The sequence below is a fragment of the Danio rerio genome, chromosome 8 (assembly GCF_052040795.2).
Source record: "Danio rerio strain M-AB ecotype USA chromosome 8, GRCz13ab, whole genome shotgun sequence".
Lineage (NCBI taxonomy): Eukaryota > Metazoa > Chordata > Actinopteri > Cypriniformes > Danionidae > Danio > Danio rerio.
In genome coordinates this window covers 3,605,001-3,618,733 of record NC_141028.1, presented here as the reverse complement: position 1 = coordinate 3,618,733, position 13,733 = coordinate 3,605,001, and the positions used below count along the sequence as shown (strand labels likewise).

At 37.4% G+C, this 13,733-nt stretch overlaps 1 protein-coding gene across 3 annotated transcripts in view; it reads left to right on the top strand.

The window, feature by feature from the left end:
- The window catches only part of plat (plasminogen activator, tissue), a 50,103-nt gene that overhangs the window by 18,688 nt on the left and 17,682 nt on the right, over positions 1–13,733 (top strand). For all 3 annotated transcript variants that reach the window (XM_087264121.1, XM_087264120.1, XM_087264122.1), the window contains exons 5-7: positions 4,994–5,104; positions 9,647–9,821; positions 10,337–10,428. In XM_087264121.1, the coding sequence (XP_087120247.1) occupies positions 4,994–5,104; positions 9,647–9,821; positions 10,337–10,428 (378 nt within the window). The remainder of the gene's footprint in view (positions 1–4,993; positions 5,105–9,646; positions 9,822–10,336; positions 10,429–13,733) is intronic.

Sequence of the window (13,733 nt, the reverse complement as noted above, 5' to 3'; positions counted from 1 at the left end):
ATCTGTACTTATTTATTTTAAAAGCTCTTTTAGGTAAATTACCATCCTATATTTTTAATTTATTAACATTTCACACCAACAATCAAAATACTAGATCTGGTTCATGTATTCGTCTGATAGTTCCAAGGGCATTATCAGAACTTGGCAAACGTGCTTTTTCCGTTCACACTCCCAGGGCTTGGAATGACCTGCAAAATCAGCTCAATCTTGACACTCTTCCGACTCTGAGTACTTTTAAACATCTTTTATACAACATTTTAAAGGACACCTGCAATTGTTTGTTATGAGCTGATGTTTTTAAGAATGGTGATTTTGTAATTTTGTGGTATTGTTTGTGATTTTTATATGAAACTTTATGTGCTGCCTGCCATCTTGACCAGGTCTCACTGGAAGAAGAGACAGTACTGTCTCAATGTGATTTCCTGGCTAAATAAAGGAAATAAATAAATAAATAAATAAATAAGACAGAGACATCATAATAAGTCCTTAGAAGATAAAAACTGCGTAATTTGTAACTACAGCTGATCAAATCATTATTAAACTGGTAAATGACTTTCGATCTCTCTCTTTTGTATGTTGTAATGCTGTATTTATACCATTTAATTGGTGTGTATTGTAGTGTTGTTTAGCGTTTTTCCTTATTGCAAGCACAACAGTAATCTGGTAGTGTTTTGCGCTGCTTTGGCTTTTTCTGGGATATTTATTGTGATCTTCCGATTGCAACAGAGAAATACTGGGAAATCTCTTTAGACTGATGGCATTTCATTAGTCTTAAAATGTGAGCAAAATCAGCCGTTTTGTCATCACTTTAGACATTACGCTAGCGAATCATTCAAACACTCGCTCTAAAGTGACGTTGGTGAATGAGAAACAGTTTCTGCTGTTCTGTGAACAGCTTAAAATAAGTTATTTTTATTGCTTGTATATGCTTTTCTAGTGGGGGATCGTGAGTTCTTGTCGATCTTACGTAAGGGGTCGCTGGCTTAAAAGTTTGAGAACCACTGGTTTAGACTGTCTGTGTTTGATTTTCTTTTTTATATACACGATTATGCCGTCAAATTGTTGTATAAACCCAATATCTCATGAGTAGCAGTGCGATGTGGCTGTATATCGGCACTGGTGGGACACCAAGGCACCACAACGCAAGGCCTCCCACCAGTGCCAATATACAACCACATGGCACTGCTACTCATGTGATATTGCTCATTTGAAAAATAATAAAAAAATTGTTATTGCATTTATGTCCAACAAAACATTTTTTATTAAACAGATACATGCATTAAAATAAAAGTTTGGTCACAGAACATCTTCAGAAATAATGCAATTAAATGAAAATGAGTTATTGCAAAAGAAGAATTACAAAATACAACTAAACCTAACTACTTAATTAAACATAACAACTAAATTTTATCTTTTTTTATGTTTCTCTTGATTTCTCCTGTTTGTTAATTTTATTTAGTATTTTTCCCAGTCATATTAATTTGTGAGTGCTCATTTTTTTTACTGTAATCTTAAGATTTTTTGTTAAATTTGTTCCAGTTTTGGCTTCAGTACTGTCTAATCTGATGTTTATGCACCAATGGGTAATTGCAAAGGATCCTTTAAAAATATGAATGTAAAAGAGAGATCTGTACTTATTTACAATAGGAGAAATAACTATTGAACACGTTACCATTTTTCTCAGAAAAACATATTTCTAAAGGTGCCGTTTGCTTTAAATTTTCATCAGATGTTGGTAACAACCAAAGAAATCCGTATATAAAAAGAAAACAAATCTAATTAGTTTACAAATAAAGTTTTGCGTAATAGAATGAAATGACACAGGGAAAAAGTGTCACGGTTCAGTGAAGGGAAAATGGAGCAAGGACCCAAGTGCAGGGTAAATAAGGAATTTATTTAGAATAAAACAAAATAAAAGGCAAAAACAGCAAAACAAACTATCCCGAGGGGAAAAACATTAACAAAACAAATAAACAAACCAAACTAGACAGGGCGGGCTGGCACGGATCATGATGATGATGATGTATGATGACATACAATGACGAACTGGCACAGGACAGCAGACATGAGGGGATTATAAACAGAAATAAATTGACACAAACAGGTGAACATGAGAAAGTAATCATCGGTTAACAAGGAGGGTGGGACTTGACAATAGACAGGAGAGCACATGACACAACGAGACAAAGCCATGCTCTCACATAAAACAAGACTGAACACGCAGCCAAAGAGAGAACTCATTAACCGCGTATTTGTATGACAAGACAAACACAACACTGAAGCACACAGCAAAAGCATGTGACCACAATGTAAACACAGAGCCACGTGCCTTGACAAATGACGCAAGACACGAGCACACGATAGGTAAAAGCACCTTAGCGTGCGCTCACACATATGCAACGCGCATGCTTCATCTCAGCGCCAACCAAAACCGAAACCAACTAGACGGAGGCGCCGAGAATGAAGCAGCGCGATGCTGACAGAACAAAACACAAACACTAGAACAAAAGTGTGCGTCCGAGGCACGCAGAGCCCTCACAGCCGCATTAAGCGGGAGCACGCACGCTCTTCGCACACACACGATGGCGCGCGCACACAGAGACAGACACAATGACAGAAACAGGACAAGACAGAGCTAGTGTCCAGACTCTGCCACCAAAACAAGAATTTACAAGACCAGAGTGGCAGAACTTTGATAAAAAAAATTGAAGAGATGAAAAAAGGAAGGTGTAGTTCTGCAGTGAAGGCCAAGACAGCAGCTGAAATCTCTTAGTAGTTCTTCAGCAACCCTCTGCCCTTCCTCAGTGTAAATGAACATCAGCTGCTTCAGTCCAACATCTACATTAGCAGGAGGATGAAGGTGAAACCAGGGTGGACATTTCAGCAAGACAATGATCCGAAACACAGCCAAGGACACACTCAGATACTTTCAGAGAAAGAAACTCAAGCTCAGCCAATCACCTGATCCGAATCCAATAGAAAATACAGAATAAAGCTCAGATTTGATAGACGAGACCCACAGAACCATTAAGGGCTCTATTTTGACGGTCCATGCGCAAAACGCAGGGCGCAAACTCTTTCAGGGCGTGTCAGAACGCATTTTTGCTAATTTAAGGACGGGAAAATCCGCTTTGTGCCGCGGCGCATGGTCTAAAAGGGTTGAGTTTATTTTCTTAATGAGTTATAGGTGTGTTTTGAGAATAAACCAATTAGAGTCTCATCCCACATTCCCATTAAGAGCCAGCTGTGTCGCGCCATAAGCGCATTCGCTATTTACAGGACGCAAAGTAAGTCTAAGTGGAAAAACTGAGCATTTCACAAGCAAACAGTTGACAGTTAAGAGCTTTTTTTAACAGAAAACTGTAAACAGAGCATCTACTGCGTGAGAATGAGAGATAATGGATCTACTTTCACTTTCGCTCTTGGATAGGGAAACCTTTACGCACAGACATCAATTAGTCTATAAATAATTAATTGCGTTTGTTAAGCGCAAATATTCGTTTCAAAACTTTCTAAATTCAGTTCTAATTTCCAGCAAATGAATAAAAAAACAATAATAATGAAGTGTGATCAAAAACCTGAGTTATATCCTAAAACACATGCTGTGCCCCATATGGTCTAAAACCTGACAGGTGGGCAAATCTAAGCTTGTTTTTAATAAAACAAATATAAATATGGATATAATAAATAATACTGCTAATAATAATAACATTATACAAAAGCAAATTGTTATGAATGAACTGAAAAAGCCTCCCGAGATGAAGAAGGCATAAAAGCAGTGATTTTTCATATTTTTGTAGGCTAGAAAATAATATGTTTTGTAATAATTTAATCCTTTATATTTATATCCTATATCTATTCTTATTATATCCTATATATATCCTTAATATTAAAATGTTTTCATATGTAAAGATATTTGGCTATTGCTCTCTTGTGTGTATTAAGCAGTGTGTAAGCGAGGCGCAACTCTGCGCCGGAGTTTAGACCGGGTTAGTTTTGGTCTAATGAAAAATCTATTATAGTTTCTCAAAATAGCAACGCGCCAGCAGTGCGCGTCAGAACGCCTTCAGAACCAGAACGCCTACATGCGCACAATTGAGCGCTAATGCATTTGCTATTTAAACAGCGTAGCGCAACGCCTCAAAACCACTCTTGCGCCAAGCTGAAACTACCAAAAGACTATTGTGCCGCGTCTTGCGCCACACTGCGCCGGGTGTATGATAAGGCCCTATGATTCTGACACTCTGTTGAAGTCTGTGAGAAACTCACACCTGAACAATGCATGTGACTTCATTCTCCATAATAGAGGCGTCTTTAAGCTGCACCAAAACTGCCTTTGAGATGAAGTAATAGATTCAGTAGTTCAGTGCTTTTCCGTTCTGTCGTTTCACTTTTAGTACACAGAATTTTTTTTAATGCTTGTATTGTTTGAGTTTTTACCAAAATCTGCTTTAATTCCATGTCAACAGCTCCTTTAGAGATATTACTCCCAGGAAAAAAACATGACAATGCATGCAATACTTATTTTCCCTGCTGTATGCTGAGCTCTGTCTAATATATATGTGTCTTTATTGTGTGTTTATTGGTAGAAACACATTTGTGCAGCACCAACTGTTTTTCGTTCCTCCTCATGAGTCACTTTCTGAAGCAGATCCAGAATATTTGCTCTGAATATGTCACGGAAAAATGACTAGAATTAAAAACCCATGTCATTTTGAGTTACGACACTGTATTATTAACATTAAAACCTGACCACAATTTATTGATCCGCATGCTGTAAAACTTGTTCTACTGCTAATAATAAAGTGATGTAATAATCATTATGCAAACCGCTTTACACCCAATTAATTACGCTTACCAAATATTTAGGTAGTCGACTTCTTCATATAGTGTTTGACCACGGCGGTGTCTGACGTCAGTATGTGATTTGCTCATAAACAGTCCTCCGGTTATGAATGCACACGTTTAATTCTGTTTTTCTTGTGTTTTGCAGAATGCTTCGTGTCTAAGTGTTATAATGGAGGGACGTGTAAAGAAGCGCTTTACTCCAGTGACTTCATCTGCCAGTGTCCGCCCGGCTTTACAGGCACACAGTGTGAAATCAGTGAGTAGAAAAATACATGTTTATTAGTAATAAAGGCGACCAATTATGCCCCTTTCTACAAGATGTAAAATAAGTCTCTGATTTTTGTGTGTGTGTGTGAAGTTTCACCTCAAAATAACACACAAATACTGTTTTCCAACTCTCTGAAACTGACCCTTTCAGGCTTTGATCGTAATTGTGGCATTTTGGAGACTGTCGCTTTAAATTCAAATGAGATTGTGCTCTTTTTAAAAGAGGTTGGCGCTGCAGATCCCTTTAATTCATGGAATAAAATCACTGTCATAAATATTTTGTGCGTAAATAAAATTCACACATCCGTAATTATAAAATCGTACAGGAAAACGGAACGTACTCGTAATTTTACGAGGGTACAATTACAAAATCTGCGATTAGAACAGACACAAATACGACATTTTCTTTGTCTGTTTGTATATGACTGATGAATTTACGATGGGTGTACTTTACAAACACGAAATACAGTTTCACCATGGACACGAAGTCCTGATTATGAATACGAATCAAACAGCGACACTCCACTGTCAAAATTACGTCATCGCTGTCACAGGCATTAATAAACAAGAGATACTGATACTGCGCTTGCTGCCTGTAATGTTAACTTACATTGTGCTAGCTCACTATCCTCGTCCCATTCTTAATTTTGATCAGTAAAATGTCCAAGAAACACAACGAAAATGCACCTCATTAAGTCTCAACCTTTATTATGCACCTCTCAAAAAATGTAACTACACGTCGCAACGACACGTAGCGCAAGCTCTGTGATTGGTCGGCTTGGTAGCACTGACGAGTCTGGGCGGGAGCCGCGCGAATGGCGGAAGCCTGATGGAGCGATTGTTTATAAGTGTGGAGTCCCATGAAGGAGCTCCGGATGGAAAGTTTTGTTTTGTGTTTACCTCATAGTTAAAGTTGTTGCACGTCCGCCGGTTCCTGCCTCAAAATGAGCGAGTTTGAGCCACTTGTACATCCCGGAAGTGTTCAGGTAAAGCAAAACAGCAGCGAAAAAACTCAACACAGAGGAACATTTACACCTCACTGCCAACTAGCGTTTCGGAAGTGTTAATGCAGACCAACAGAGACAGCGCGCAGAAGTATAAATGCACAGCTATGCACGTTGCATGCGCCGTGGGTTACGCTGGTCAGTTGACGCAGAAGTATAAACCTGGCTTTACCTGATACTGTGTGTGAGGGCTCTGAGTGCCCAGCAGGCACGTCATTGTGATCGATGGCTCTTGCTTATTTATTAATGCCTGTGACAGCGGTGACTTAATTTTGACAGTGGAGTGTCGCTGTTTCATTCGTACTCGTAATCAGGACTTTGTGTCCATGGTGAAACTCGTAAATTTATCGCAAAGAAATTGTCATATCTGTGTCTGTTCGCAGATTTTGGAATTGTACCCTCGTAAAATTACGAGTACGTTGTGTTTTCCTGTACGATTTTCTAATAATGAATGCGTGAATTTTATTTACGCATGAATTATTTATGACAGTGATTTTAATCCACATTAATTTAGCACAACAGCAGATTCAAAAACAGTACTGATGTTATATCTGTGTAAAAAAAAACTGAAAATGTGTGCAGAAGTGTGTCCGAAAACGGTAAACTATGTTCATCTAAAACTCCACATCTATAATCCTCTTAGTCTATGCTGACGTTATCTTCAGCAGCTCAAACACTCTAATGCTGTGTTCACACCAGACGCGGAACGCACGGATAAATCACGCTATACGCGCGTAAATATCTGTGTGAACATTTAAGGTTACTCGCTTCATTCGCGCATCAAACCCTGCTTCGTTTGCACGTCAAATTTGCTTCATTCGGGCGTCAAATTCACTTCAGAACAGACGAGGATTCACGTAATGGGAAGGCCATCTGTCTGCCCGGTGACTCCAGCTTCATTTCTAAATGGCTAACATGGATTTTACTAAGAAAAAAACTGTTTTTATATGTTTTATTAAGGCTGAAAAACAGCGTCGATACGTTTAGGGTCGTGTCTGAGCCCACTAGATCTGTTCAGATCTGCATCCAGCTCTGTGAGCTCATAAACTCCTCCAGAAACTATACCTGGATGATGGAGGCTTTCAGCGGTGCTTCTGACTGAGTCAAGCCCAGTTTGATGCACTGTTCCCCCGGGACACCAACAACAGGCGATACGTCACAATCACGCCCCCACAAGAGCACACTCTTGATTGGTTAACGTGGCGCGAATGTCCGCTTAAGTTCAGATTTTTGAACTTGAGCTATTTGCTCAATTCAAGCTAAATGCTCAATTCTCGATGCGCCATTCGCACCGCACCATTTGCGTGTATCGCGTCATTCGCGCAATTCACATCATTCGTGCCGCGACATTCGCGAATATCGCGCCACAGGATGTCTATTCACGCGTTTGCATTGACTTAACATGTAAATCACTCTTACTTGTTGTGCTTTCCGTGCTGCTGTGAACACAGCATAATGGCTAATGGACAGATGGCTGCTTCTCACTCAGGGCTGCTGTTTATGCTAATGAGAGAGATTGTCACTAGTGGGCGTGGCTTTTGCCCTCTGATGACACGTACAAAAGAAGAATGTCAATTAAAGTGTTTCTGTAATTATCAAGTCCGATTATAATAAAGTAGAGTTAACACATGTTTACCATTGCTTATAACTGCTTATAATCACAAACTGCTGACACAACTGTATTTATCCCCTTATAAAAGGGATTTTTGCGTAATAGGTGCCCTTTAATACTGCTGTTCATCAATATGTTTAGAGCTGTTCAGTATAGCAAGGTTAACTTACTGTTTTTAATAGTGTTAGTTGGTCATGTGGTTAGTCAAATCTAGTATTTCTTAGTAGTGGTTATTTTTCTGCTATTGCTATTACTGTAAAATATTGTATATTAGACAAAATACAGAAAAATATTGTAAATTTTTTTTTTTTTTTACTTCAAGAACCTGGAAGGGCTGAATATTGTTAGTTTTGAGTAAAATGTACTATTTTTTGTTATTGTTAATCACAGTAAAAATTGTATAATAGACAAAATACACAAAAATCAGGTGATTTATTGAGTTATTAAAAATCTTGTTGATTTTTTTGGATCTCAAAACCAAAATCCTGGGACTGAATAATGTTTGTTGCTGAATAAAAGTCACTGTAGTTCAGTATTGATAGATTACAGTAAAATATTGTATAATGGGGTATATGCGGAAGCATGCTAATAGGACTTTTATTTTGCCATTAACCAGGATTAAGCGCTTCCGGCGAACTGAATGCCAATGCAAAATCCGGTGCGTTTAAGGTGTGTTTTCTTTAAAAATCAGCGATCTCCAATAGCTGAGTGATATCCGATTTAAAGTGGGTCTCAGATTGTACAAGAAACACTGCATTAAATTACATTTCCCCCGCCATATCTTTATAATATGAGCATTTATTTTACCCCAGTGTATTCAATGGAGCTTCTGCGTTAGTCTGCCGATTCTGACGGGCGCGTGCGAGTAAACGGCTTTTTGTCTCGTTTTACGCTTGAGTAACTAAATAAATGCTAAAGTTTATTTAACTGAATGTATTTTAATGACATTACAACATCGATGCTGTATAATTAACCGTATAAAATGGAAAAAAGTTCACAATAACAGGTCACCGGAAGTGTATCAGCATGGGAACAGCACTAGCTCGGCATATACCCTGTTTATTATTTCTGATACTGATAAATAGTAGTAATGTTAATATAAGTAGTTGCCAGTATTTTAAACTTATTTCTATTGTATTTTTTACTAGTATAGCTTTATTTTTTTCCAGCAATGTAGTCAAAAATTCAGTTAGCATAACCTATTGCTTTTTTTGTATTGTTAATTGCTAGTACTGTAAGTTCAGTGTAAACTACTTGTAAGATAGTCCTTTTAGTAGCTTAGAGATAGTGTTACCATTATTAGTTGCAGTCAGTCTCAATTTGAAATTATTTTTTTAGATAAATTAACCGAAGCATGTTTTAATAAGAATATGTATTATGAACACATTGATCTTGTGCAGTAATTTAATTCTGTAATTTGATCATCTGATATATTTTCTCTAATGCACAAACCAGCACAATGTTTGGAGTTGCTTGCTGCATAATTGTGCTCACTAAAATCCTGCAAACAGACACCTGCACCAACTGCAACACATGTCGCATCTCTACACAGTATTTCCTCTCCAGTTTACTGCAGTGCTTTGAATTCAGCAAAGAGCTGCATGTATTGATCTCCTGTTGTTCATTTGTCTTCACATTCCGCATCATCATGACTGCACAGGCTTGCATCTTCTGTCTGCTACATTTACAGTCAAACCCCAATCCATTAACGCTGTATATACCTCTGGCAAGTTCTGACTTTAAGATGTTGTTTAAATGCAAATAAAAGCTGAGAAATATATTTTTTATCCACAATGATGCGATGATCTTGTTATGTTTTGGGAGATGTGTGCTTTAGGTCAGAGTTTGCCATGGGTTTGAACAGTATGTGTCTTGACTGTACATGCATATGAATGATAGTCTGTGCTTCTGTTAGATACTCTTGAGAGATGCTCCAGGGGTCAGGGGTTGGGATATCGAGGCTCGTGGAGCATCAGTTCGTCAGGAATGGAGTGTATTAACTGGAACTCCAGCTCTCTGCGAGGGAAGAAGTTCACTGCGAGGAGACAAGAGGCGAGCACACTGGGTCTGGGGAACCACAACTACTGCAGGTGCTGGAGCTGGAGCTCACGCTGTATTCTTAATGCATGCACTTACGCCCCATTCACACGGGGCTTCAGCGCCAATGTGTGACTGAAGGCGTGTCTGAAGTTGGGGCTGAAGCGATCGTCATAGAAGCGTCAGCCAATGAAATTCAGTCAGCAATAGGCCAATGTCTAGCTGGTGTATTTGCATACAGCAATCTGATTGGCTGACGCTTCCGTCGACGCTTGAAAAGTTGAGTTAGTCCCAACTTCTACAGTGAGCAACGCCTCTGAAGCGGCGCCGACGGATCCACAATGCAGACGCACCGTGTGAATGGGGCATTACTGACCAAACATTGATATGTGTGTTAGGGATGCACAATACTGGGGATCATATTTTCAACATCTTACTTAATAAGTGCTAATAAACAATTAACATCTTGATAATAGGCAGGAAATAAGCCTGTAGTTAATGCTGTGACCATTATTATAATGCTTATTTAAGAGTATATGAATAATTTGCTTTGTGTTTTATTAATCAGGAATCCAGATGGAGACTCTAAACCTTGGTGTTATGTATATAAAAAGGCTCAGATCTCATGGGAGTTTTGCTCTTTACCGACATGTGTAATAGGTATGCACGCACACACACACACACACATTTCTATTCATTTATTTTCCTTTAGCTTAGTCTCTTTATTCATCAGGGGTCGCCACAGCGGAATGAACCGCCAACTACTCCAACGTATGTTTTACACAGCGGATACCCTTCCAGCTGCAACCCTGCACTGGGAAACAGCCAAACACTCTCACATTCACACACACACTCACTCATACACTACTGCCAGTTTATAGCAAATGTGTTTGGACGCCAACACGGGGAGAACATGCAAACTCCACACAGAAATGCCAACCGACCCAGCCAGGACTCGAACCAGCGACCTTCTTGCTGTGAGGCGACAGTGCTAACCACTGAGCCACCATGTCTCCACATTTCTTAGTTTTTTGACATTTCGTTATAGTTTAACTTGCAGTACTTGTAGATAATCCGAGTGAACACAACACGTTTAGTGTTTATATAGCTAACATTTTAGTCTTGTGCAAAACTCTTAATAATAGATGATAGCGCTGTTAAAATGTAATGACGCTCAACAAATATTTTAACGTTGCTTTAACTTATTTTGATAAGTTAATCATTCATTCATTTATTTTATTTTCGGCTTAGTCTCTTTATTAATCTGGGGTTGCCACAGCAGAATGAACCGACAAAATTTTTTTTTTTTTAAGATTTTTGCTGCTTGTTCAAAATACTTATTTAAAATGAGCTAAAACAACACAATTATTCAGATTTCATTGCTACTTTTTTATGTCCAACCCACATAAATTTGTAAAAAGTGTCAACCTAAAGTTAACCTAATCGATTTGTGTCGGGACAACATGAATGAATTGTGTGGAGCCCTGCATTTTTTACAGTGCATCCAGCATATGTTCTATGCAGCGGATGCAACCTAACACTGGGAAACACCCACGTACACTCTTTCACACACACACTCATACGCTAAGGCCACTTTAGTTTATTCAATTCCACTATAGCTCATGTGTTTGAACGGGTCTTTAGTGTTTACATAGCTAACATTTTTGTCTTGTGCGAAAAAATCTCTGTGTGGAGTTTGCATGTTCTCTCTGTTGGCGTGGGTTTCCTCCAGGTGCTCCGGGCTCCCCCACTAGTCCAAAGACATATGGTATAGGTAAATTGAATAAACTAAATTGTCCATAGTGTATGAGTGGGAATGTAAGTGTGTATGGGTGTTTCCCAGTGTTGGGTTGCAGCAGAAAGGGCATCCGCTGCGTAAAACACTTGCTGGATAAGTTAAGGTTTAATTTGCTGTGGCGACCCCGGATTAATAAAAGGACTAAGCCGAAAAGAAAATGAAAATGAATGAATATTGACTTCCAAACCATACAAATGCAACAAATAAAAGTAAATATTATGAAGAATTCAAACCATCTTCATCATAATGATGATCATACTACATATGTTTATGCAGAAAATATGCTTTTGTATATAATGATCATGCTCTCGACTGATGTGTTTGTCTGTAAAAGTGTGATTTTTTTTTTTTTTTTTTTCCACGCCACATAATTTTTAAATAATTTTTTTAATACTAATAAAATTTTTTTATATTATTTAAGTTCGTTTTTAGTGACTTTTAATGTTTAGGTTTTCATTTTTTCTGCATTTAAAATTGACAGACCAATAGTTTTAGTGAAGTGCAATATCTTTATGATAAGGTTTTGCTGCTCGTTCAAGCTACTTATTTAAAATGAGCTGAATCGACACAATTTTTGAGTTTTTTAGGGGACAACTTAATCGTTTCATGTTCAAACTTCAAATTTTAAAATCAATTAAGTTAACATAATCGATTTGTATTGGAACAACATAAAGGAATTGTGTGGAACCCTGCATTTTTTACTGCGCATAGGCAGACATGCATGTCGAAACAGTAAGTGTGTGTAATGTTGTCTATTGTTGCATCAGAACCGTGTCTCTGGAATGTGCTCAGAGCAATTTGTTTGTGTTGTGAACAGACACTGAATGCAAAACCATACAAATGCAGCAAATGAAAGTAAAAATTATAAAGAATTCAGACCATCTTCATCATAATGATGATCATACTACATATGTTTATGCAGAAAATATGCTTTTGTATATAATGATCATGCTCTCGACTGATGTGTTCGTCTGTAAAAGTGTGATTTTTTTTTTTTTTTTCCCACGCCACATAATTTTTAAATAATTTTTTTAATACTAATAAAAATGTATTATTTTATTTAAGTTCATTTTTAGTGACTTTTACTGTTTAGGTTTTCATTTTTTCTGCATTTAAAATTGACAGACCAATAGTTTTAGTGAAGTGCAATATCTTTATGATAAGGTTTTGCTGCTCGTTCAAGCTACTTATTTAAAATGAGCTGAATCGACACAATTTTTGAGTTTTTTAGGGGACAACTTAATCGTTTCATGTTCAAACTTCAAATTTTAAAATCAATTAAGTTAACATAATCGATTTGTATTGGAACAACATGAAGGAATTGTGTGGAACCCTGCATTTTTTACTGCGCATAGGCAGACATGCATGTCGAAACAGTAAGTGTGTGTAATGTTGTCTATTGTTGCATCAGAACCGTGTCTCTGGAATGTGCTCAGAGCAATTTGTTTGTGTTGTGAACAGACACTGAATGCAAAACCATACAAATGCAGCAAATGAAAGTAAAAATTATAAAGAATTCAGACCATCTTCATCATAATGATGATCATACTACATATGTTTATGCAGAAAATATGCTTTTGTATATAATGATCATGCTCTCGACTGATGTGTTCGTCTGTAAAAGTGTGATTTTTTTTTTTTTTTTCCCACGCCACATAATTTTTAAATAATTTTTTTAATACTAATAAAAATGTATTATTTTATTTAAGTTCATTTTTAGTGACTTTTACTGTTTAGGTTTTCATTTTTTCTGCATTTAAAATTGACAGACCAATAGTTTTAGTGAAGTGCAATATCTTTATGATAAGGTTTTGCTGCTCGTTCAAGCTACTTATTTAAAATGAGCTGAATCGACACAATTTTTGAGTTTTTTAGGGGACAACTTAATCGTTTCATGTTCAAACTTCAAATTTTAAAATCAATTAAGTTAACATAATCGATTTGTATTGGAACAACATAAAGGAATTGTGTGGAACCCTGCATTTTTTACTGCGCATAGGCAGACATGCATGTCGAAACAGTAAGTGTGTGTAATGTTGTCTATTGTTGCATCAGAACCGTGTCTCTGGAATGTGCTCAGAGCAATTTGTTTATGTTGTGAACAGACACTGAATGCAAAACCATACAAATGCAGCAAATAAAAGTAAAAATTATAAAGAATTCAGAC